Source organism: Anopheles merus, chromosome 3R (genome assembly GCF_017562075.2).
Source record: "Anopheles merus strain MAF chromosome 3R, AmerM5.1, whole genome shotgun sequence".
In the NCBI taxonomy this organism is placed as follows: Eukaryota; Metazoa; Arthropoda; class Insecta; order Diptera; family Culicidae; genus Anopheles; species Anopheles merus.
Window position 1 is genome coordinate 25,813,233 of NC_054084.1, and position 25,832 is coordinate 25,839,064.

The 25,832-nt window shown below is 45.4% G+C and overlaps 1 protein-coding gene across 3 annotated transcripts in view; it reads right to left on the reverse strand.

Annotated features, from left to right (window-relative positions):
* Positions 1-25,832, reverse strand: part of LOC121595992 (protein O-mannosyl-transferase TMTC2) — a 159,137-nt gene that overhangs the window by 132,252 nt on the left and 1,053 nt on the right. For 2 of the 3 annotated variants that reach the window (XM_041920521.1, XM_041920522.1), the window contains exons 2-4: positions 20,049-20,061; positions 17,726-18,302; positions 6,332-6,418 (exon numbers count right to left, since the gene is read on the reverse strand). In XM_041920521.1, the coding sequence (XP_041776455.1) occupies positions 6,332-6,418; positions 17,726-17,748 (110 nt within the window). In that variant the 5' untranslated portion in view covers positions 17,749-18,302; positions 20,049-20,061. The remainder of the gene's footprint in view (positions 1-6,331; positions 6,419-17,725; positions 18,303-20,048; positions 20,062-25,832) is intronic. The other variant, XM_041920520.1, reaches the window with a different exon arrangement.

Below are 25,832 nucleotides of genomic sequence, written 5' to 3' on the forward strand. Positions count from 1 at the left end.
CCCTATTTGACCTGCTCCCGAATTGGTTCTTCATTTGATCATATATTTGTCTCGTATTTGGGAATATCTTTTTGTCCTTATCTAACAGGTGCCGCCATCTGGTGTTTTTAGTTCTAACTATTCGAGCTATCCTATACAGCTTGATGTTTTGTAAACATTCGCCTGTCAAAATGCACGAGGTCGTTATCGTGCCAACAGGTGTATTTCGGTACCGTTCCCATTGTACGGTAACGAAATGTGACATGGTACGAGCGGAATTTGGACCGACCAGTTTAGTTTATTGCCTTGGGCGATGAAACGAGACTGCGGAAAGCGTCTGATATGCATCATTTTTTGGTGATGGAATGAAGCAGTAAACTGTCACGCAAATGAGCTTTACGTTATCCAAGAAACAATTCTCATGTCTTTTACACTTAAACATTTCTTAAAGCATTATTTATTATGAGTGTAATAAGCCACTTAGTTTTAACATGAACATGTTGACATTTAACGTGTCTTTTGAAGATGCTTAACAATCTTTAAAGTTGTTAAGCTTTTAAAACGTTCTGAACACGCATATAAGAGTGTCTGTTAAAACTATAATTGGAGTTTTGATGGCTGGCTTTAATCAATCTGTAAATGTATTCTTAAGCACGTTTTAAGACTTGTTACTTGAGACATTAAGTTGATGTTAAGGCATCAACATCAATTAATCTTATTAAATGTTTATTAAGTCTTGAATAAAGGGAGCTTGGAACAGATTAAACAGGTTGTACCGGAAATATGCTACTAACGCAAAACGTGGATAAGGCGAGTCTTTCTAACTTCTGCGTAAGTTGAATTTTTTCAGTTTTCGGCCATAATATATTGAATTTTCATTTCCTTTAGTTTCCAGTTGGTGGTTTTATTCCCTGCAAAGATCATTAGATATCTGTAGAATTGTAATAATTTCTGCACGGGATAAAATAGTGAAAATTGCGGTTATGTAATTATGCGTATACCAGGTTCCGCGTATCTCTGACACTTCTTGTACGTGGAGAGTCTTAACACTTGTTAGTCTGCACAAGCACTTTCTAAAGCTATGTGCTGTTTAAAACGATCTTAGTCACACATATTGCACTACAAATCAACCAAATTTGTGTTCAGGAAAGTTCTTCTGATCTTGAGCCGATGGAATCCATTTTTATTGATATGATTGTTGATTTTTGTGTTCAATATGAGTCAGTTAAAAAAATAGCAATTTTCAAAACGCTTTTCATGTCACGTTTATTATGACACTACTTCTGGTGCAATTTGGGGGCGTTGAAAACAAATCTGTATCTTTAAAATACTATATTATTCAAATAAATAGATGCTTATTATTGAGAAACTTTGATTTTTTCTAATTATTGTAATGTATTTCAACAGTGATTTTTTTGGCAGGGATTGATGCTCATACGTGAGCGATTTCATCAGAAAAAAATATGAAGACAGCATAATAATTCACAAATAATTCTCAACCATTATTATGACTTCATATTTAATGCTTCATTGCCGTCTCAAGAACATACCCATAGCTATACGCTGTAATTTTGATAGTTTATTGCGCCTCATATCTAAAAGGTCTACGACGTGACGTAGGCGTGACGTACAGATAGGTGAACGCACTTTTGAAGTCGTCCCACAATTCACCTATCTTGGGTCAAAGGTCAGCAACGACAACAGCATGGAAGCTGAGTTGCGCGCAAGGATGCTGGCTGCCAACCGGTCATTCTACAGCCTGAAAAAGCAGTTTACCTCAAAGAACCTGTCGCGACGGACGAAGCTGGGACTATATAGTACCTATATAGTACCAGTACTCACATACGCCTCTGAGACATGGACACTGTCCAAATCTGACGAAACCCTCTTAGCCGCGTTCGAGAGGAAGATGCTCAGAAGGATACTTGGCCCCGTATGTGTGGAAGGACAATGGAGGAGCCGCTATAATGACGAGCTATACGAGATGTACGGCGACCTCACTGTCGTACAGCGTATAAAGCTCGCCAGGCTCCGGTGGGCTGGCCATGTTATACGCATGGAAACGGACGACCCAGCCCGTAAAGTCTTTTTAGGCCGTCCACAAGGACAGAGGAGGCGTGGTAGGCCCAAATTGAGGTGGCAAGATGGCGTGGAGGCGTCCACCATTAAGGCCGGGATAACGGACTGGCAGACGAAGGCGCGAGACCGTGAGCGGTTTCGGACACTCCTGAGGCAGGCCAAGACCGCAAAGCGGTTGTAGTGCCGGATAGGTAAGTAAGTAATCTAAAAGGTCTAAAAATGGGTTTAATTAGTAGTCTTGACAGAGTGCTGTAGATGAGCCCTTTTAGTCTTGAGTGTTTTTTATTATAGTCTTAGTAGGTCATTTTAGGCATTCAAATGAAAATAGAAGACTTAATGGAATAGCCATAGCAACATCGTTAAAATTATGATAATATTTAAAATGTTCCTTGGGTAGTGTTATGTGTTACTTATTTTTCAGTAGCTGTAAAATAGAAAAAAAGAACAATGCGTTTCAAAAAATAAATATTTCAATTTGCCTTTACTTATTTTATAACATCATAGAATTGTCAAACAAAAATTAATGCCCCAATATGTTGTGCAGCGTGTCTTTCAAAAACTTGTTGGTATTAATTACCTTCACCTCTCGTTTAAACAAATTCCCTTTTTGAAACAAAAGCCATCATCACTTTGTTGCTCACATTCATAATGAGCTCAGCAGCAGCGGCGATTGAAAATTTGCTCAACCAGCTCATAACCCGTAACAATTTCAACTACCCAAAACTCGAACCCTTCACAAAGCATCAAAAAAACCGAGTCTAGCAATATCAAACTCTTCTCTCTGCTATCACATTGCAAGCGCTCCGATGAAATGGCTGGCCCATAACGATTAATCAGATGTTGCTCGCCTGCCGGGTTGCTCTCCCCTTCTGCACGCCCGTGCTTCCATTATATGCGTATCATGTATCGAATGTCGGTTGCGGTGTTACACTCCCAATCCTTCTGCCCAACCTTACCCGAAACACATTCCAACGCTTCTCATCATCATCATCACCATCGCCATCGCCATCGGTTGCCGGAGCGCTCCTGCTGGGATGGTTTCATATGGTTCACTGGCATCATTAATTAGCCGTCGAAAACAACTCCCGTTACACGGGCGTCGGCCCACTGCCGCCTTCCGTTGGCATTTTTCTAACGGTGTGCGAGCGAGCTCGGAGCTGGGAAAAAGTTGTCCACTTATCGGTACGGACGTAAATGAGAATTCCTTCCCATTTTGTCCAAAAGGATCACGTATGAGCGTATACACGCGTATACAGAGACGAGAAACAAAAAACCCTGCATTGCAGGTGAGGATGGTTGTGCTGTACTGCCCTTATCTCGGATAGCCTCTGCGGTAATGTCCTCTGCAGCAAAAGCGCTCCACACACTCCACTGACAATGGCAGTGTACAATGCCAGTGCGCCTTTGTAAACGGGAGATGCCAAGCGATGGTGTCCATTACACGGTATCGTGTCGAGTGTGTGTGTGTGATGCAGTTTCAAGTATGCGTGTGCCTGCATTATTGGACAGTTATTGAGCACAAGATATGACTCGATAAGGTTAGCTGAAGGTGAATTGATCTATGAAAGCTTGCAAGATGAAAAGTGTTTTCAAGAGAAGCTTCAATTTTCGCGTATCAAAATCGAACTCCAAAGTATCTTTAATGTAGTGGCTGTGTTTGTGCGTCGTTCAGTAGGTATAAAACCTTCATAACTTGCGCACCTACACCATACCTGTGATGTGATACGACCCACGGTGTGAAAGTGACGAAAGATTGCGTGTACATAATTACTCCCCTGGGGGTCGAACCTGTCCGAGCGCTGTTCTGCTGGGTCTTACGCTCCTGTCCATTTGCTTCAACACAAACATATCCACAACACAACAATTACAAATTCACATGCTCAATACCAAAGCCATAGCAATGTCCAAAATCTTCCAGCTTGAGCCACCTCGAGTGGCCTCGGGCTGTAAAGCTGTTCCCGAGCTCGGAACATCGATTTGTCCCGTGTGTTAATGCACCGTACCAACGAACCTACCACGAACCTGTCTTCCCGGATGTGTTGGTTTGGTTCCGGAAACACAAACGCTCCTTTGGAAACATGGACGTGCGCGTGCTGCTCGCGTCGCGTCGCGAGACGTAAGGAAAAGTCTCGTTCCGGTGGAATGATTTAAAACAAAACAATAACCGTAACTCAACACACTCTCACCAGAAGGCAAACGTACGTGTGTCGGTATGTGTAAAGAAGGGAGTTGTGTATGTGTACAAAATGCGTCTCGAAATGGAACAAATCGTAGCCGGAAGTTGTTAGCGAGCGAGCGAACGTTAGCGAGTGTGGCAAACATTTTCCACACCTTTCGTCACTTTTATTTCACCAACCAAGCCGGAAACAAGAAATTTACCCCCGATGGCTACGCTGCGACATGGAAAGCGTAAGTGAAACCTGCCCCCAAACACGCAAGCAACACTTGGCTGTCAGCTTGTGTTGCTTGGGATAAGACGATTGTTTTGACTTTTCGTTGGGGGGGTTTATAACCTTCAGCTGGGGGTAGAGAGTCACGCTCCTCGTCCTTCTTGAAAACCCCGAAACCAACCGGAAATCGATGAGACACGATCGTGTGTCTGTGTCTGCCGGCACACACACACACACACACATACACACCGGGTTAAGTGTTGGCGTAGTGAGGTAAAGGTTAACCCAGTGCGTCGTTACCTTTTCTCTGGGGTCCCACCGCAAGATAAATTGAATTCAGACACACGAGACAGCACAAGAGGAAGATAGCTCAAGCCACCTCGTGTGGCGAGAAAAAAGGCAACCCTCAACCTCACTGACACACACACATACAGACACACGATAGACCGCAAGAAATAATCCAGAAGCGATGAAATAATAACCATTTTCAAGCCCAACCATGTAACAGACGACCCGACCGGAATGTCCGTACTGTCGGGTTGCTTGTTTTCATGGGCATGGGCCCGCTTTTCCTGCCTCGCTTTTCCAAAGGTTCGGTGTGCTCTTTACTGTATGGGTGTGTGTGTGCGTGTGTGGGATGTGAGATGGGGTTTTCCATCGGGGTGCGTGTTTGTGTGATAATACACTGAATAATCTATTGTGTCTATGGGTGTGTCGGTGTGTGTACGAGAGCGTGTGAGTGAACATGGTTTATTTGAATATAAATCTTCTTAATGTACTTATCTACTTACAGACACGCTGCTCGAGGGGTCTAGCCGCCAAACCGCTCGAGAGCAGCGTGTTCTTCCATTCGAAATGGTGGTTTGTATGTGTGTGTGTGGTCGGGACCATTTTGAGAAGAATTCCATTTCCGAGCTTAAAGGGAATGAACGCATCTGCAGCTGAACGCTTTGCTTTTCTTTCAAATGCCAGTGCTCAGCTTTTGATTTTGCTTTCGTGTCAAAAAAGATTGTTTTAGCACATCAACTACTCACCCCGTTGATGATAAATTGTCTATGCTCGTTCATTAATCTAGCAGATGCCGGAGTTATTAGACCGGTTTGCCGGTCTTTACCCAACCATTCCTTATCAGTCACAAAATTAGGCTTATTTTCACTCTCCAACTCCCGACGGGTGAGCCAAATCAATAGCCCTCGACCATTCCGTGCCACCCTTCCCTCCGAGAGTCTCACAGCCTCTCACCGTCAGCAACCTCGCACGCTCGCAGTGCAAATAGAAGTGATGGAGTGAAATTAACTAGACGAATTAAAATTCAATCTATCACCGGTTGCTGTGCCGGGCCCGATAAGCTCCCCCAGGAGAGCCTCGGCCCGGCCTGGCCTGTCAATACGCCTTTCGAAAGCTATCTATTTTTCATACCATGATTGGTGTGCCGAGTAGATTGTGGATTATACTAATGAAAATGTCGTCCACTGTCGCTTTGATGAGAGTGGCAACGGAGAAGCATTTGGTAGGGCTTTGGTGGGGGAAATTTGCTGACAATTTTACTGCTTGAGGACTTGCACTGGACAGGAAGGGTAAGGGTATCGCTCGGTAAAATCAAAGCAACTCTTTGATATTAGTGAAAGACGCAGTGCTTCGTAATGAATGTCGGTTCCTAAAATATTTGAGTCGAGTTGTCGGAAATAGCAGAAGCAATTTATTCCATTCCCCACAGCCAAGGAATGTGCGTGTTTGTGAATATGTGTGTACGTGTGTGTGTGTGTTAACATTTATCCCGAAATTGATCAGCCATCGTTTAACGCAACCGACTCAGGACGATGAATGTCGATGTCACCCACTACGTTCGCATACGTAGCATACTTGTCACAAACGTTACTTACCTGTCATCGTAGACAAATCCCGCACTCAGTGTGTTAATGTACAGTACGAAGGCCAACGTGCAACAGCCCAAACTAACGTAATCCATGCTGCAATGAGAAAGAGAGAGAAAGGGAAGATCAGTTTCGATTACGGGGTTTTACGTGTTAGTTCCAACCCGATAGCCAACCGCGGCGTAAATGCATCTAAGCTAATCCTCTCCCATAGCGGCTCCGGATTTCCCTTCAAAATGATGTTTTGCTTTTCTTTTCTACCCATGCCCCATTGCTCCACTATGCTTCAGCTAGTTGCGATGCTAAAAGCGTTTCCCATTGCCTGTGTACCATTGAATGCAAATATCGATTTTAGATTATATCCCTGCCGCGGTCCCATCTGCCCGCAAATGCGTGTAGATGCGTGCGGGAGGAAAAGTGCCCGATCGAAAAGGCTCTCGAAAGTATCCGAATTATTTCGCAACAGGTCACGCACACATACAAACACATACAAACAGACGAACACACAGAATACGAACCCATCAGGATTTGGTACCGGGCTGACCTTTCACAATGTTCATCCTAGCCGCCCTCCCGCCGATCAAGCTATGAATGTATGCTGGTGGCGGCACAAACCATTCATTCACCCGGCCGGTACCGGACCAAAGCGAAATAGCGTCCGAATTCGATATCGATCAGTGAGCGGGCTTGGTGGCACCAATACCCCGTCGCAAGCCCTATTGAGCCGATTGAAAAATGCCTCTCTCCGGAGCAGCAAAGCAAGGGGGGATGAGTTAACGTCGAATAACCGACTGTCGATAGGTTTTATTTTTCTATTTGCTTTCCTGCCCAACTCTTTCCCTGTGTATGTGTGTGTGTGGACTCGCACTACTTCTTCCAGCCCACTAGCACAGATTATCGTAATTAAATTCGTATCAAAATTCAATTTATGCACAATTTTGCTGCCCACGGCTCTGCCGAGCCTGCCAGCGCTCGGAACGCGAAATGCTCCAAATCCAAGCTCGGGATGAAAGGTGGTTGCTCGCGAAAGGCAGGAAGTGGAAGAGTGAATCGTTATAGCTAGCAGGAGAGCATACATACATCGTCGTCGCTTACTCTGTAGCACCGCACCCGGGGTAGGGCACAAAACAGTAAAAACCGATAATTCTCAATACTGTCCCGGGCTTTGGTCATTAAATCTGAATAAATTGATGGCGTCTTTATGTGTGCATTTGTGTAGCCCTTTGAAACACACAGGGGTATAGGTGGAGCAGGAATATCGGAAGGAAGAGGAACAGATTAAAAAAATACCCATTCATCCTCGCATTTCCAATCACACGAGCGGCAGCTGAAGAGCTTCGAATGGCACATACGCGCAAGGAACAAAAAACCGGTTCAATTTAATCCGGCTCGAAGGACCAATTTACGTCACTTCTCGAGAGGATGCGTGAAAGGCATCGCACACCGCGAGATGGAATGCGGAGTGAGTAAAGCAGAACGATTTCAGCGTACCTTGAATGTGAACTTCCTATTTATTTTATTTTCTCTTCAGTTTTAATACCAAACATTTGAAAAAGGACTAGAAGTTAAAGTTTGTTTGCATAAAACATTAAACAGCGGAAGAACAGGTCGTGGAGGAAAACATCATGCGATTCAGCACCATAGAATGAATCAGTTGTCTGCTAACTGGTAACGCTTTTCCACCAAGCTAGAGGTAGCGTACAAATTGTAATATCCTATCACTATCCTCTGCACGAGTACAATTAACTCCGCCGAATCTGTACCAGCGTTAGCGGAAACTTTAGATTGGCGTGCATAAAATATGCACATCTGCTCTAGCCGTTCGCCAAACCTTCCAATCCCTTCTCCTCATGTACAGTGGGCCAATAACTGGCCTCGATTTAACCGGGAGGTATTTGCCTTTCATCAGCGTGCAGCGAGAATTCGGCGAACGTAGAGCCCCTGTCGACAGGGCTCATGAGTTCGCTCTGCGTGAGTATGTGTGCGGGTTTTTTTTTGTATTCCCCGGTAACGTCCCAATCGGAGAGCGCTTGCACATTGAAGCTTGCTGGTGAAAGCTTTAAAATTGGGATAAAAATTGCATAATCCCAGTGCGGTTGGGTGGGGAAACGTGTATGTGTGTGTACCTTAGTAGTTGGAGTTGCCATGATGAAAATTCACACCTTCAAACATGGTACCATGGTGCCCGGACTCCCGGACGGGGGAAGAGGCTCGAAGGTTTGCAACATATTCATGAGCCTTGACGTACGATTTCATCTTTTGCTCGCACACACTCACAGGGACCGAGGGGGAGAGAGAGAGAGTGAGCGTTTCATTTCAGCAAACGCGCGCGTCAAACAATAGATGAATGAAGCTTGGGAGGAGGGGACTTACGGGACAGAGACATGGGAACACGCCACACACACAAAAAATCCCTTACTGCCGTCAGGAAAATCCTTTCGAATTTTGACTTTTCCCGAAAGCATTCGCAACCGGCAAGCGCCATCATCGAAATGCGAGCTTTTTGTGTGCACCCGGGTCGTGCATGGAAATTACACACACACACACAGACACATACCCACACACATTAGGCTACGGCCGTGTGGTAGCGCTAGATATTGGGCCTGCCTTTCCATTGCACCTGTGTCATCTCACCTGAGTTGCGCACCTCTACTACTGCCCGAGTCCTTTTTCGCTTTTCGCTCATGCACCGAAATGCATCCCGCTCGGAGTGTACGTGTGGCCGCGTTTATACCAGCCCCTCCCCAAGCCAGGCCGGTACGTGTGCGCAAGATTGCAAATTGTGCGTTTTAGTACCCGGCGGGGCGGCCGCCCGGCAGTGTGACAGGACAGACAAGCGATGGAGGAATGTCCCCCTTTTTGCCCGTGGCCCGTGGCAAAAGTCGAAGTCAAAGTTAGCGGTAACGTGATTTATGCCAAAATTAAACATTTCTACGTACAAATTATAATCAAAAATTCAAATTCAAGCCACCGTTCGGAAGCGGCCGGGTGGCGCTCTACACTTGGCAGTACGGTGTTGAGGGGTGATTTTCAACGACTTCATCTACCGTGTGCCATTCCGCCGGTGTTCCGCGAATATGGTGCACCTATCACCTCTTTCGCTTCCGTCTCGGTCCCAGAAGGTATGCGTTTTCTAAGCAGAGCGGGATTTAATAAACCTTAAAAGCTGATGCCGAAGCGGGACAGTGTGGAGGCGTATGTGGCGACGGCTGGGCTGCTGCGCAAGGCGCCAGATGGTGGTGCAGTTGAGGTCGCTTTTGGAGGGTACAAATGCTATCCTTTTGGGGAAGAATTTTAGAGCTGCATTTGCAGCAGTCGAGATTTGATAAGACATTTCCCACACTCACAATGGCTCGTGACAGAAGCGTGACAGGCATTGCGATCCCCAGCTGGATTTTACATTCTTCCGGGAGATTAATGCTGTCTGTGGGTTTGATTCTTTGAATTGCAAAGTAAAGCTGACAAGTAGGACATATCATTTTTTTAATCAAAGGTTTATAAAGGAGAACTGCATAATTTATGCTTAATTTTCCTATCAATTTGGGTTTCCGCGACGCACAATGCAAACCAACATGATTTATTTCGGTCATCGTTGTGCATTTTATTGTAAAATGGTTGAATTAATTGAATGATCGGAAATGCATACCATGAAGATAAGCATTTTGCAACACAAAATTCACTAAAAGTTACAGCTTGTACATGGTCAATTGATACATTACAATACAATTTCGCACATCACCATCATATTGTTTCGATTTCGCGAATACAATTTACTTTATTGTAATTTAAACTGGAGCAACACAGAAAAAGACCCTTTTGCTGTTTGAACTGAAATGTTTTCCAAGAACATTTTGGCACTGGATTCACATCCAGCAATTTAAATATTCACACGCTTACTACAGGCAAAGTAACTGCGCAAGTGTAATGGAAAATCCAATTTTCAAAGCTTAATCAAAAGAAACCCGTTTCGTTTATTGACTGACACCACCGAATGCCGGTTCATACATGCGGTTTAAATTGTGTTTCATTGAAGCAGGTTTCTACTGTAGTGTGTGTGTTTTTTTTTTCTTGCCTTGCCTAACCATTTTCTATACAAATCTTCCAGATCATTTAGGTACGTTGTGTAGCCGTTGTTGTGAAACGACTGCTAGGAAATCCCACATCAAGCCAGCCGGACAGAAAAGGGTTCCGGAGCGTTCCGGCGTCCCAAGCGTTGGGTTGACCGCGCATTCTGACAAATAATGGAAACAATTTAAACTTTTTCACCAACTTTAATCAAAGTGGTGGAGGCGGTAGCACTCTTCTGCTCGGAAAAAATCACCCCCACACACCCTCATAGAAGAGGACAGCTGAAGCGAGGCGAACTTTAATTTTCACTCCCATTTGCTCCTGAATTGCTTTCGGTCGGTTTTGTGTCGTTCTGGGTTTTCTTTCGCCGCGTTTGCCACGCTTCTGTCAGGCCGTTATTTTTCACAATTTTCCTATCCTCCCTCTGCCGAAACGAGCTCATGGTGCCGCTTTTTCTCGGCGGCCCGAGCACATTCTTCCCGCATCCAAGGCATGGCCGGGTTGCATTAATGGCCGCTCGAAACTTGAACCAAATGCTCATTAAAATTAAGATGGCTTCGGTACGGTGGGCTTTTTAAACCTCCCGGAAGAGACGTGGGTTGCGTGTTGGGGGGGGCGAAAGTGGCAAAAGTGGTGACCGTTTGCACTCGAGTGCTCGAGTATCGCTAGGAATGTCTTGCCGCTCCCCATCTCGGTGTGCTCGGTCGTCTTGCCAGGGACGCTGCTAAAGATGCAACCGCACAAACACTGCTTCGGGCCGATTCAGATAATGAAATTTTCGAGCAAGACAGTTTTCTTCCCCATGGTGTGCGTGTGTACACACCGCGTGCGTCACTAGTGCAATGGCCGGGACCAACCATTTCCCGCTTCGTTGCAGGCTTGCTGGGGCGGTATTTCGGGGTTTGCCCGCCTGCACATTAAGAAAACGGCGCAGAAGGATGTGCAAGCAGTCAGATCAACATTGGAAAATAAATAAAACGGAAAACTTTCCGCAACTTTCTCATTTCCTTCTCGGGTGTGTGTGTCTGTGTGTGTGTTGTTGTGCTAGTTGAAGCCTGGCTTCGTTCGTGCACTGGCATTGCTTCTACACCGAACGAGAATGGTAGGCAAAAAGCATTCTGCACACCCGCACACCAAACCAGGGCAGCATCTGCAGGATGTCACGGAGCAGAACTTTGCATTCGGTAGCAGCAGGCTGCACCGGGAACTCCGGTCCGACTGAAATCGAGTAGCTCTCGACCGGACCGAACTTTACCGGCAGGAAGAAGATGGACCAGATTTTCCACCCGGTTGCTACTGCCCTGACCGAGGAAAAGCGTGTGAGGGAATTGACGGAGGGTTTTGAAAGTTTGGTCCTACCCGCCGCTCGGTTCGGTCAGCTCAAAAGCTCTTTAGGCAGGAGGCAATGGGGAATGGGAGGACTAAAGGAGAGAAAATCGAGTGCCCGCATGCCGGTTCAATATGACCCGGCGGCGACGTCGGTGGCTTCAAAATGGCCGACTCGCGTGCCATTGTCGACAAAAAGACTCCTTGCATGTGTAGGTGAGTGTGTGACTTTCTCCTCTTCCATCTACTGCCACCATCCTTCTCTTCCCATGGCCGCGAGGCCACTTTGCGCCCGGTCAGTAGCAATTCGACTGCTGATCCGCAACATATGCAAATGTTTGATTGTCATCTTTTTTTTTCTTCCCCCTCTCACCCAAAGCAAAGGAAGACGAACAGCAGTGGCGTGTGGGGTGGGGATAAAGTTTTGCTCCCATCTGGGCCGACTTTGGCATTCAGCTCGGTGTGGCTGTCGCTGTGTCTCTTTCTCGGGCCATCGAATTCTTTTGACCCCGGCGCAATTGAAAGGCGCAGCCGGTTTTTTGAAGGAAGAAGTTTTCACGGGGCCTTGTCTCGCTCTCCTGCCCATTGTTTGCCCCTCTCCCCGGGCATCGTTGGCATTGCCATCAATGCCAAGGAATGATTTTTATGTGACATCTTTTGTGGCAGCTTGCTTCTTGCCGAGGCGTTGTTGTGAAACCACACGTTGGCATGGTAGGAAGGCTTGGCACTTGGTTTGTCTGTTGTTTTTAGTGTCTTATTTAAGACTGGAAGGCGGGCCCAGTCTTTCCAGGATGGAATGTTTACGTGCTATCGCTTCCGTGGCAGATCGGTTTTGCTCGTTGCTCCCAGTTGGCTTGCTGTTGTTTTAAGAGCATTATACCGGTTCTGCAAACACGTGTATTGGTTGAATTTTGTTGCGAAATGGAACGATTAAAGTGACTTTTGTCCATACTTGCCATATGGGCAAGTACTTTGATCGTTTCCATTTTTTTTCTTGGAGTATGTAATTTGAACGAATTCTTGCAAATCATATCTTGGCCAAACATGTTTGAACTCTCCGAAAAAAGCAGTTTAAAAATATCGAATGGCTGGAGCTGTTTTTTGTGAGATTTTCTCCTATTGTCTGGGAAATTGTGTTTTCTATAATCTTTTGGTACAATTTGGAGGGATGCAAGATTTATTTTGTCATGTGTAAATAAAATTTTGATGTCTTTACGATGACTTTTGCTTTAACTACAACGTTCTGAAAACGTCCAAAGGCAACAAACAACAAAGATCATAAATGTTACTCAAAAGGAGGCAATCGCTAAGGACCTGATATTTGATTTCAACGTGAAAGAACAAGCAGCAATCGATTGTGTTTCTAAATGACTCAGTACAGAATGACATTCATGGCAATATATTATGAGTATTTTTTCCATTCAATCTTACGTCTTTTTAAAGCCTGAAACTATTCAGAATCAACCTGAAACTTAAACTTTTTATATTAATACTAAATTTCTCTAACTCAAGCACATTTGAAATGAAATAATCAATTCCTCAAACTTCTGCAAACTGCTGCAGCCCGAAATCCCTTACCTTGTAAATGAAATTCCACCAGCACCATTATTCGGTGAAAATTAAAACATTCATTATCGAGCCCAACCTTCCCAACGGGGTCGGCATCAATTGCAACCGCTCCGGTCTAAACCGAAAACACGCGACCATATGCTATTTGGTGAGTTTCCATTCCAATTGGTTTTGGGTGATAGAATGTTTCCCAGGTACTCCCACGCATGCACGTGTGTGTGCGTGTGTGTCTATCTACTAACAAACTTCTGGCCCAAAAATCCATTCAAATGCATCTGCAATTGGTACAACCTCCGCGATTGCAAGGCCTAAGCTCCAATGCGTAGCCACCGTGCGATGGGGGTAGCGCTTTAGAATGGTGTGTCTCGCCGCACTCGGAACCGACCGGGATGGGGCTTTGACGGTCGCGTACGGGTTGCTTTCGGTGGCATAAAATAACCTCAAATTTCCTGCAGCATACACCCCCAGCGAGCGTACAATCGCACGGTGGTTTTTTAGTTATTTCCGCTATCGAGCAGCGCAGACAGCAGCAGTCCTGTTTTTATGGTCGAAAATCGAATGCCTACGGGCGGTGTATTTCGCGTGTGCTGGAGTAGGCCGGTGGAGAGTGGTTTCGCTTCACCCTGGAGTACGTTCCAAGGGCTAGAGGTCACGTTGTCAACCGCAAAACTGCCGGTGGAAATAATGACCATTTAACTTCTAGTTTTTACTAGCAAAACGGTGAATTGGATTCGTTTTCCAGTGGGACTTCGACGTGGGATAGTGTGTGATTTTCACCGGATGTAGAGGGGGTGGGGGGGGGGGTGAGGGGGACAAAATTGTATGCATGCTTGTGTGGTTCCAGTTTTATGTTGTAATTTTAGGTTGGAATGCGTACATTGGTATGTTTGAAATAAAGCAAATGATGATAACGGAGAGTGAACATATTAAATTTTTGCTATATTTAGAACCTCAAATTATCATTTACCAACAGCTTAAAAAACATCTCTCCCCGGTGTTAGTATTAAAAAAGATAGTTTTTGTTGTTTGAAACCTCCTGGTCGGCTAATTAGCCATCATTAAACGCAATGTCAAAATTCATTACGGACTACCCCCTTTGAAAGGCACTTTGTACCTTCACGTGCCTCGAGATCAATGGCTCGTTGCAACCGTCACGTAATGACCAGCGGTACAGGTGTTTGCTAACCTTATACATCCTTATTTCAACACCACTTTTCTCACCCATTCCCTGTCCAGTGGCATGTTAATTTCATTCAAAGCAGTTAATGCGAGCCACTTTAATAAAATTTTCACCCAAGCTTTAATTAATTTCGCTCGCTGTAAATCACTCCATCCTTCAACCCTTGCAGCAGCCTTACGTTTAAGCAGCAAAACAGATGAAAAAAAAAGGCGCTACACAAAACTCGGACAATCAACTACCATCCAACCAGTAACCTTTTGCTAGCTACATAACGAGTTTGGTGTGCCACGCTGGTAGACGGGGAAAAGCGCTTTCCTGACGCTGGATGCATATAAGCATAGTTTTTCATTGTCGTCAACCTTTGCATCACAGCACAGCAACGTTCGCACAGGAAAAGGCAATGACATTGACGAGAGCTCCCCAAAGGGCACGCCCATACACACACACACTCAATTCCAAAGCCTCCGCTGCCCCGTTGAGGGATTTCCCGGGGTTTTTGGCTTTAAAATTCCGTACCTCGTACGACAGGGAGCACCGTTTCATCATCATCACTTACGTGGCTAGTGAGATACGTTTTTACGACGAGATGAGCCTTTTCGGAGGCTGTGGAACACCACTGCTCATACTCATACCACGGAGTTTAGCGATGGCACGGCATGACGATGTTGCTCATGATGCTGCTGCTCCCGTTAGGTTTCTTCATTGTTCGGTAGCTAATGGATCTCCGGCGGTAAGGAAGCCTTGTACGCTACCAGGACCATCGTCGTGCGAACGTGTACCATCTCCATCATCATCATCGTCGTCTTTACTATTTTAATAATTTTGCCTCGCTTCTCGCTCGGACCCATGTCCGGTTAGTGGAAGCGTCGTCGGATGGGTTTTACGTGCTGCTCATAATCACTTTCACCCCTGTGCTGGGGTTCTTCTACAACAAACCCGAAAGAAAAGGGGAAGAGGAAGCAAAGGATGAACGAGCTGCGAAAGCTTCCCAGCAGAGGCTACGTTAACAACGGCCAGCAGTTTAATGGGTACAGAACGGGTCAAAGCATACTAAAACCTCTAAACCAGTGCCTATGATGCCTTTCGTTTACTTGTTCATTCACTAGCAATCCTTGCTTTAATTCATTTATAAAAAAAAGGAACATAATTCCATCCCAGACTGACAAACACACTTACCGCGCTTCGTGCTACTCTCTCCTTGCATTCTACCGGGTGTGTCCGACCACTCCGGTGACCGTAAGTTTTACAACAATTTTTACATGCCAGCGTTATGCAGATTTAATCAAATGTAATTTATTATCTTAATGGTGTTTTAATGCTTGCCTATGAATATAAATTATCAGCGTCTCTCGCTCTTTTGCCAACATTTTGGTCAACACTGGCAATTCCACGCTGCTCCGGTGTTGTGTTAGGCGCTCTGCGGGGAACTTCTAAACTCTCTGCCGTTGGAGCCGACTGGCCCTGACCGAGTATAAATATGCAGGAGAAACCCAAACTCCTTTCTTCGTTTGTTCAGCAGCAGCCTTGGTTGCGGAAATTATACCACAGCTGAGTTCATTGCATCTTTTAGTTACGGGTAAACGCTTGTCTTTTACCAAAGCTCGATGCAGTTTGGATGAGCGCGGAAAGGTAAAAGAAAGGTCGCTTATACTCTCCCTTTTAAGGCAGTATCGAAACTCGGGAAATTTCCAAAACGTATCTCCACCACCGTACATATTGGCTCGAGAAAGAAAGCTCCATGCCGGGGTTTGGTAGACGACGGGAAGGAAATTAGTTTTATAATTATTTCACGGCATCGATCCGAGCCACAAGCCGGTGCACTGGTAAACTCGTACCTTTGAATAAGCTCGGCTTTGCCTGTCTAACTACACCGGCAGCAAAGGAGATGGAGCTTTTTCTTCGCTCCATGTTTTACCCGAACAAGCCGCAACTAGGGCTGCAGGTAAAGATTGCAACGAGAACAAGGTGCCAACTTGCACGATAAAGAAGGATAGAGGAGCGTTTGCTTGCCGGTAGAAAAGTGTAGACAAAAGTTTTAATTAAAGATTAACGCTAATGCTTTTTAATAAAAGCGAAACCCAGCACCACGGGTAAAAGGGGTAAGGTAAGGTCATTATCCGCAACGGACCAGGTAAGGCAATGCACGGAAGCCAATGGACAGCAGTTTAGCAATTATGAAGGGAGAGGATTAGAGCAAGCTTAGTTTGGATGAGATTTAATGGAGGTTCACTGTTCCTTCTACATCACATTCTCTCACTAATGCGAGGTCAAAATTATTTATAAGGAATTGTTATAAATCTGCTCTTATTTCTATTATTCTACTGTTTGATAACTTCCAACTGCTTGGCGTCTAAATATCAATTAAACTGATTTGCTCCATGATTTGGCTTGTGAAAATGAATGTCTCTACTTATTTTGGGCCATAATAAATTTGGTCCTAAAAGCAACATAGAAACATTTTATGATTTTTTTTTTTCAATTTTTAGTTACAGTTTCAAAATATTTCAATTATTCTGCAATAAGTATCAGAAGTTCATTGAAATATACCAACTGCGTATTCAATAGTTTCAACTAGTTGCTAAACATTCCACTTCCAACCCATGAACTGCAAAAGCTAATTTGCTTTAAAGCGATCTTCTTATAATGCCATCAATACTTAAACACAGCTCAACCGCCGATTGCGATGCACTTGCGGTGTAATAATGCAATTATAATTGAAATCGATGAGCATGCGTGAGATCACACATACACAACGTTCGCTGATAATGAACTTGAATGAAGTGACTTGATGACTGTTTGAGCGAGCGTATTGTTCACAATCGATTTCATGGCATTACAACTCGACTTGTGCACTGACACGCTGCAATTTGTGTTGTAAATTATTGAACCCTAGGGGAGACATTTAAGATGGCGCATTACAACGCTGGCCAGATTGTTGTTCGGTTCGGTACAAGCTGTCCATTTCCCAAATGCGCTTTCATGTAGTTACATTTTTCCCTTTCCATTTCCGTTCCAAAACTCCCCCGTCCCCGTGCTGTGGTAGCATTAGCAAATTATTTCCAACCCTCAATTGAGGGCAGCAGCAGCTCAGGCGTACCCGAATGCACATGAAATGGTATGAAATGTGCGTAGAAAATTGATTTCACGAGCTGCTGTGGCCCATGTTTCCATGCTACACACTCCCCCCCCCCCCCTAAGGTTGGCCAAAAAGTTTCGATTTGTGGGCAATGTTTTCACATACCATTGCCAGTGTAACCTACCTTGACTTGTTGCGCTGTACCATCGTTCCCGCTAAACCGTTGCTAAACTTGCCGTTGCGCCGATCTGGTTGACGGTTGCTGGAAAAATCATATTACGGTTCACGGTCGGTTCACATGGCCGCTTATGGCCGCGTACACACTGACACAGGCATACACTTTCTCTCTCGCACACACACGAACGCACCCACACACACACTCTCGTACTCGAACAGATAACACTGGCCTACGAACCGGTACGCTCCACGCACCCTTGGTTACTTCGCAGAATTCGCGCAGCAGCAAGCAGCAAGAATATATTTTAACTTTTAACAACTCCACTTGACTTTTGACTTTCTTTTAACTTTTTTTGGTTGTGTGGGCGCTTTTGTAACTTTCTTTTCCTTTCTTGAAGCTGGGCGTATTTATTCCACACTTTGACTTGATTCGTATTCTTTATTTTCACACTAAAGTAGCACTTTTCGCACCGCGGGCGTGTATGTGTGTGGGCGCTCGGGCAGCCGGATTATTCGAACACGACTCGTTTGCTGCGCTTTTTTTCTTGCTTGCTTCACAATTTCTTTAACTTCCACGAATCAACCTAATCAAATTGAAGAAGATGGGAGAAAAAAGGGAAAAGGTAGAATAAAAATGCCATATTTTATGCAGTTTGGTGTAGAGCCGCAAACAGCAACAAACTGGATAAGGCAAGAAGTTGGTTTCATTCAATTTCATTCGTGGCCTTGCTCACTTTCTTTAGCGAACCGCTGTGAGTAAAGAATTGTTCTTTCTAGTTCCTTTTTCTTTTCGTTTTGAAATGTGAAAACACTTGCGCGTTTTGCCGTAAAAGAGTGCCGCTCAATCTTGCACATCTGTCACTGTCCACTGCGCTCGAAAAATCCGTTTCCATACTTTGGGAGACCAAAACTTAGCAGCTGTACACAATCACTAAATCGAAAACTTTCGCCACCGGAAAATGTTTCGTCTTTAACCTCTTTTTTCATAAAATTATTCATTTTCGAAAACGGCACAGCGGAAGCAAACGCTACCTGGCCGAAACACGCAACTAGAACTATTTATGTAAATTCAACTTGGTAGCTTGGCTTTCGTCGGTCGTCGTTCGTCGGAAGCTGACTTGGAGTGGCTCAGGCAACCGCACGTCTGGGAAAGATCCGCTCAGCTCAACCTTTACGCGCAACCTGTGCTGGTCTGAGTTGTCAGTTTTATTCCTCCAGCTCACTACGGGGGGAACGTCTCTGGCAGGTGGCGTACGTACACGCCACCGGGACTTCTCTCTCACCGGCATGTCTCCACCAGACTTAAGTTTTTGGCTTCCCGCTGGTGAAGTATTTTCCAAGAGCGCATTACACTATGTGCGTGCTGGGTGCGGGCCAGTCCTGCCGCTTCTGCTCCTTCGCGGCAAAACCGCGAAACCACCGCAGCAGCACAATAAAGTTGGTGTTAGTCTTGTGTTGCCTTTTCTGTCTCTTACCCCACAGCTGGAGACAAAGCTGGTGGATTAGTTGCCCTCGCGACTAAACTAAACTGCTGCCCTTGTCGGGGGTGTCGAGTTCCGTCCCGTCGGGGTTTTTTTTTTTTGTTTCTCCAAAATTCTGACACTCGGAACTAAGCATTTCTAGATCTTCCTTGCTGTGGCCTTCTTTTTCTCCCCTTTTTCATGCATCCTCCGAAGATGATGCCACCAAAAACAGGTCGAACGTTTCGCGCATTTGCCACTTCTTGGGAAGTCAGATCATTGAAATGGGTTTTGTGTGTTTCCTTCTTCGGCACGCAAAGCGAGACTGGTTTTTTTCCCCCTTAACGAACTTCGGAACTGTTCGATACCCCAAACGGACCGGAACGCCGTCAAAGAAGAAGTGACTTCTTTTGGCGAACAAATAACGCAATGGTGGAATCTCCGAAGAAACTCTACGCAGCAACAACAACAACAACAACAACCACAAAAAAACACAGTCTCTGGTGTGGATTTCGCTTCGCAGATTGCTGTTTTTCTTTGCTAAACCACCCGACGATTGACGACGACCCTTTCTGCCGGCCTTCCGGGATCTGGAAACAGTGAACTGTGGAGCTTAAGTTCAGTATAGTTTTCTTGGAATGCGGGAACTTTTTCCTGCTCCGGGTTGAGGTTTATGTTTTTTTTTGTCTGTTTGTTTGTGTCTTCCCACTTTCTTCCGGAGTGATCTTTAAAGCTTTGTTTGGTGTCCCTTGGCCTTCCTTTTTTTCCTCCGGACGGCGTTCGAGCGTTGGAAAAGTCTTTGATGAGACTTTTCAACGAATGCGTTGCGTTTGAAGGTGCATGAAAGAACAGCCGAGACTAAAAGCTCACTAGTGGATGTGATCTGGAAAGGGAAGAATAAGAGAAAAATGCTGGTTAGAGAAGATTGAAATTGAAGTACTAAAAATAGAACACAAAGGCAACGCATCCTCGACGCGGCAACTGTTGTTGCTGCTTGTAGCGAAAACGATATAATATCACGTAATGCGAGACCCGTTGGAGGGACAAATTCTTCCTCTCAAACATCCCACGAGACAAAGATCGTCGCGCTGGACCAGAAATAGCACCAAGCACGCCAGCTGTATTGTTATTTTCATCTTTCTTTTCTAACATTCTCCTCAAAAGGCTCTGTGTGATTTGCTACTTTTTTCCGCTGCTCCGTTGTGTGTCCCTTATGGTCATTTGTAGCTCGCCGCCAGTTTTGCACCCACTGCTAAGGTAGCGTGAACAAACCTTCCTAGGCATGACATGGAAACAGGCAGGCAAAACACGGGCAAGCGGAAAAACTTTTCGACTGCCATTTTGCAGCGCACCAGAATGGCTATGCCACGTGCTTCACGTCAAATGTGTGAAACGTGTCCATCTTCAATGAGGTTTGCCCCTCATCTGGAGCGGGGTTTTGTGCAAGAGGAACACTGTGCAGAACACAACAGAATGACACCAACAAAGCAGGGAAAGAAGGAAAAAAGCATATCTAAAACAAAAGTTGCAAGCGAGAGAGAAGTGTAGCACAATAAATGAAGGATATTGCGCTTTTCCGTTTCCGTCTGTTCCATGTTTATGAGTATGTGAGTGTGTGTGTGTGTATTTTTCCCCGAAAAGAAAAGCGATCGTCTCGGATGTGGATGACTTCCAGCAGCAGGAGAATGGGTAGGAGTGTAGCAAATTTCTTTTTTCACCAAAGACGATAGTCCTTTCCTCTGGGTGAGCAAACTCCAGCAGCTGGGAAGGACAATCCACCATCAGTTTTATTTGGTGAAGGTTGTGTTTTTCCTTTCCTATTATTTTTGCTGTGCTTTTGTGTCAAAACCGGATGCTTCCAAATAGATTGGATTCGCTCAATCGTACACCAACTGTTGGGCTCGAGCTCGATTTGGGCAAGGGAGCACGAATGTATAGTGTGCCGATAGTTTTGTGTCTGTCGTGGGCTGTCGGTTTGCTCGAGTTTATCAATATTCCGCACTGAAGCGTGAAGGTTGATGAAGCAATTTAGAGAAAATGTGAATATTTGCAACGGTGTTGTGTCTTTCTTTTATAGAATAATTTGGGATTATCTTGAGAAAATGATGCGATTTATGAGTAAATTAGATTGGTGTAAGGTTTTGTGGTAAAAGCTCTCTTCGTAAGAGAAAAAAGGGATCAATTTATGACACTGTTCGTAATAATTTTCGTAACAATTTGTTTATCATTTAACGCAACTTCCAAAAGCATTTTTGAAACATACTTTAAATAAAAAATATCCTAATCGAGCTAACAGAGAACGGTTTTTGTACTTGCACTGCTGGCTGGAACCTTCCAAAGATAGACCTTGAGACAGTCTCCTCAACAAAACCAACCACATCAGGGGCCTCACATCACATCGAAACGGTAGCGAACGAAATCAAAACCAGGATGTCCCCTAATGGGACACTGTCGCGAAGCTAATCCAACCAATTTCGTACGATGTACAGCACCACCATAGAGAAATGCACAGAAACGCTAGACTGGGCCGATTTGGGGGAAATTTATATCGTCATAAAATCTTAGCATCCTTCGTGCGATTCCAACACTAAACCTACACACACACACAAGCACTGCTGTTCAGAGGCGAAAGTCTAGTTAGAGCCCCCAAACGCGCACGTTGCCTTTAACTTACCCTCAGCTTGCTCTAAGCTCAGTGTAAATAGTAATACAGCGTGCGAAGACAACGTCTTGTGCCTACCCGACGCATAATACGCGCAAAGAAATAGGTATCATTCACGGCCTTAAATCCTTGGTGCGCACTAAAACAAGGCAGCCGGGCGAACTTGCCGCCGTGTGCCTCGATGCAGAGAAAATGCGGCTTTCGCTTCTCTGTCGCCATCTTTCACCGTGGAGTGATTTTTTGTGAGTATGCTCGTGCTCGTGGAATAAACGTGAAGGAAGACATGATTTCAAGATTCAAATAGCCCAATAAGTAAGCGAACAACAAAAAAATCTCTCTTCCCGAGATAGAGTGTTTTCCGCACAAAATTCATGTCAGCAAAAGGCACTACACGGGCGCAATCTCCGGCAAATTTCACTGGCGATGGAAAAGATTTGCAAGCAAAAATCATCACGCACTCGCAGGCAAAAGTGTACGGAAAATGAGGCACAAACAGACGCGCGCAAAGAAAACCGAGACAGCTCATCAAACCGCGAAAATCTCTGCACATTCGGCACAAAAGCAGTAGTGCTTGTCGCTGAGGCACACAGTGTTGCACAGTGCGGCATAATTTTCCTCCATCCAATCACCAGCACTTGGGCGCGTGTGCGCCTTTCTGAGCCGCTGCTTCTCAAATTGCCATTGTTTTTCGTTTGCAACAATTTTCCTAAAACCAGTCACACGCACACCAATCAAAGGGAGAAAGAAAAACGCAAAAAACAACAGCAATTCAACTGCCATTTCAGTTCGTCGTTTCGAAAAGCAGCGCCCAAAAAGTGAAATAGAATAAAGTAGGCGAAAAAGTTTACGTTTTATGTGCTTTGGGCTTTTGCGTTTTTGTGTGTTTGTGTGGTGCCTTATAAATTTATCTCTCAATTGGGAAAGTTTGAAAATTGCAACTGATTTGCCTTTTGCTGAACGAGGAGCGGCACGGCACGGCAGGAGAAGCAGCAACTTACTCAAATTGGCAGATCGCAAGCAAGACGGCGCACAGGGGCCGGAGTGTCTGTCTTGGGAAGCGTTATATTTTTTTCTGTCGCCCTTCCGAAACAAACCATAAAACACACATATAAACACCGATTCCGGTTTATGCGGGTAAGAGAAACGACGCCAACGACGACGATGACAATGAGGAGAAGAACAAGCACATGGATACATCTTACCCATCCACAGCCCATTTCCATATTATTTGCTCGTGCGGGTTTTCGGGGTGTCCCTTTGTTTCCGGCGAGCTTTCGTTTCGACGAACAGCGCCACCGTCGCCTGTGGGAGGGGCTGGTGAAGCAACAACAGCCCACACAAAAAACCCCGAGCCTTTGCCATTATTTGCTCGAAACCAATATAAAATGTGGTGCCGCTTTTGTGATGCCGGTGTTGGCATGTGTTTCCATTTGTGAGTTTGCGTGTGCGTGCGTGTGTGTGTGTGTGTGTGTGTGTGTGTGTGTGTGTGTGGGAGTGAAACTTTTGTTCAAAGCAACCTGGTTTCTGCAACAACTTTGGCAGGATGTCGTGGTGATGCACACCTTTCGGCAGGGGTATGGCTGCTTTATTGCGAAACAAAGACCGGCGTGGCGTGGCGTAGGCCTGTGTGCGAAGCAGTTTCAAGTTTGTTTTTATTCTAACCGATCCTGTTGCGATGGGCGGGATTGGGGCAAGTTTTAAAGTGATATCTTGTTATACTTTCTGGCGGGTTTGCTCGTTATCGTTTAAAGCAATGCATGGGGGTAGTTTTTTTAAATGTGAAAAGTTTGTTGCTATTTTGTTTTTTCAAGAAAATCAAGCAATATCTGCTGGATCTGTACAACAAAACATCGATTTAAAGCTATTTTTTATGCTTGGTTTTCACATCAAAGAGCGCACGAGTGCAGCGATGCTAAAAGCCATCCATTATTAACCAGCTCTTAGCTCTTCATAAAACTTCATAATTCATCAGTGTCCGCGCACATTAGTTTGCATTATAAATTCACTGCCAGCAACTCATCTCATCTCATCACAGAATTTAATTCAATCTGACTATTGCATAGGAAGGGGAAGGTGTGGCAGCAAACGCAAGCAAAACATTATAAACAAATCCAGCCAGTTTATAAGAGGTTCTTCCCATCGTCTTCAAGATGCTGCTTCACTACAGACTTCACTGGAAAGCATTTCATCCACACTACTCCACCACCGCTGCGGTAGTTTTCCGCAGCCAACGACGGACGAACGGGCGGACGAGCATAACCAATTAGGAGGAAAATGTATACCGGCACTGGAACGCAAAAACGTTCATTTCATCCCGGCTGATAAACAACACTTTGCACAACACTTTCCTCTGCGCTCTGGTTTTCTCTCTCTCTCTCTCTCTCTCTCTCTCTCTCTCTCTCTTAGCGCACACACACGCATTCACAAATTCACGGAGATACCCTTCTTCGGGGGTGCACTGTTTGCAGACATTTATCCACTTTCGCAAGCCTTCACTTTGCACCAGCAACACTGCGATCTACACACACACACACACACACACACACACACACACACACACACAAACACGTTCATTTCGTGAAACAAGAGCCCTTAAGGAACGAGATTCCCTGTACGAGAACGTGCGCTCGCTGCAAAGGAATGCCTTCTTTCTAAAGGGAAACAACGTAAAGGGGCAGCACCAGGGTAGGAGAGGGCACTACAGCGTGGTCGTTTGAAGTAAATGTTACGATACAGAACATGCGGCAAAAGCGTGTGTGTTATTAGCGAGCAGAGCGAAACAAGTTGGGATGAAATCTTCTCAAGACGTGGATCAGCTGAAACCAATCGTTTCAGCGCCAATTAAACACTGCTCCTATTACTCTTTATAGCGTTTTTTTTCTTGTAGCTCTCACTGCTTGTATAGAACAAGGAGGAACCTTAAAACGATTTCTATCGACGTTCTCTTACACCGTGCTTGGACCGGGTCCGCCAAAGACCTTGAGGGTGAGTAGGAATTTAAAAAGAGGAAATGAAAGAATCGCTTGCGAAACCTTCGCTCGTTTTGCTTTGGTGTGTCACAGGACTATAGCAAAAAAACGGATACGAATTTGTGCAATTCGAGCTGCCAGGCTTTCCCCGGTTTGCTTCTTCAAAAGGACACACCAAACGAACTTAAAACATCCATTCCATTACTTAGCCAGGAAAGGAAATAAAGAGCGGAAGAATATTCTTTCCCCATCGCATTTCTTAAGCAATTCGCCCAACATGCCGGCGAATACCCGCCCGTACGGTGCTGTGTGCTGTATGTGCTCGGTTCAGATTGGGTCATGCTCTCCCTAACCTTGCCCAACGCTTTCAAATCGTGCGCCCAACCCGGCCAAGGCGCTCAACACCGACCGACCCGCCACCGACAAGCCGGCCCCAGAGTAACGATGCAACTTGGGAAATTAATTAATTTTCAATTTCGATAAAACAGCTGCCTAGAGCGTTTCCCATCTCCGCTGACTTCTCACTTCCTCCCCCGACCCTCCAATGGTTCACATCGGGGCACCGATAATTTCGGGGGCCCCGGAAACTCCCTCCCCGGGGGGAACGAAGGAGGGCGGAGGGAGAGCCTGGGCATGACAGAACGCCGCCGTGCTGGGGCAAAATTGTTGAAGCAGCACATAAATCTTACAATTTCAAGAAAATAAATCGGTGGAAGTAACTAAGAGTGAGGGGTTGTGGGGGCGGTGCGGGTGTTGGAAAAGTGTCATCTCGCCCTCGCCCTTGCTAGGGCCTGGAATGGACGGGCGGTCGGCAGGTCGTAGAATGGTGTGGGCACGAACTTACACCACCATCCTGATGGTGCCGCAGTACGGACCATCCATTCCGGAAAAACTGCAATCACTTTAATGGAAAAGCAAGATGTTCGCTCCTTCCCGCTTTCCTTCGCAGCCGCTGCCCCGTGCCACTCGCGGTGTGGCGGAGCGGGGGGACGAAAAGTGGGCAGGATTCATTTCGCATGTTGC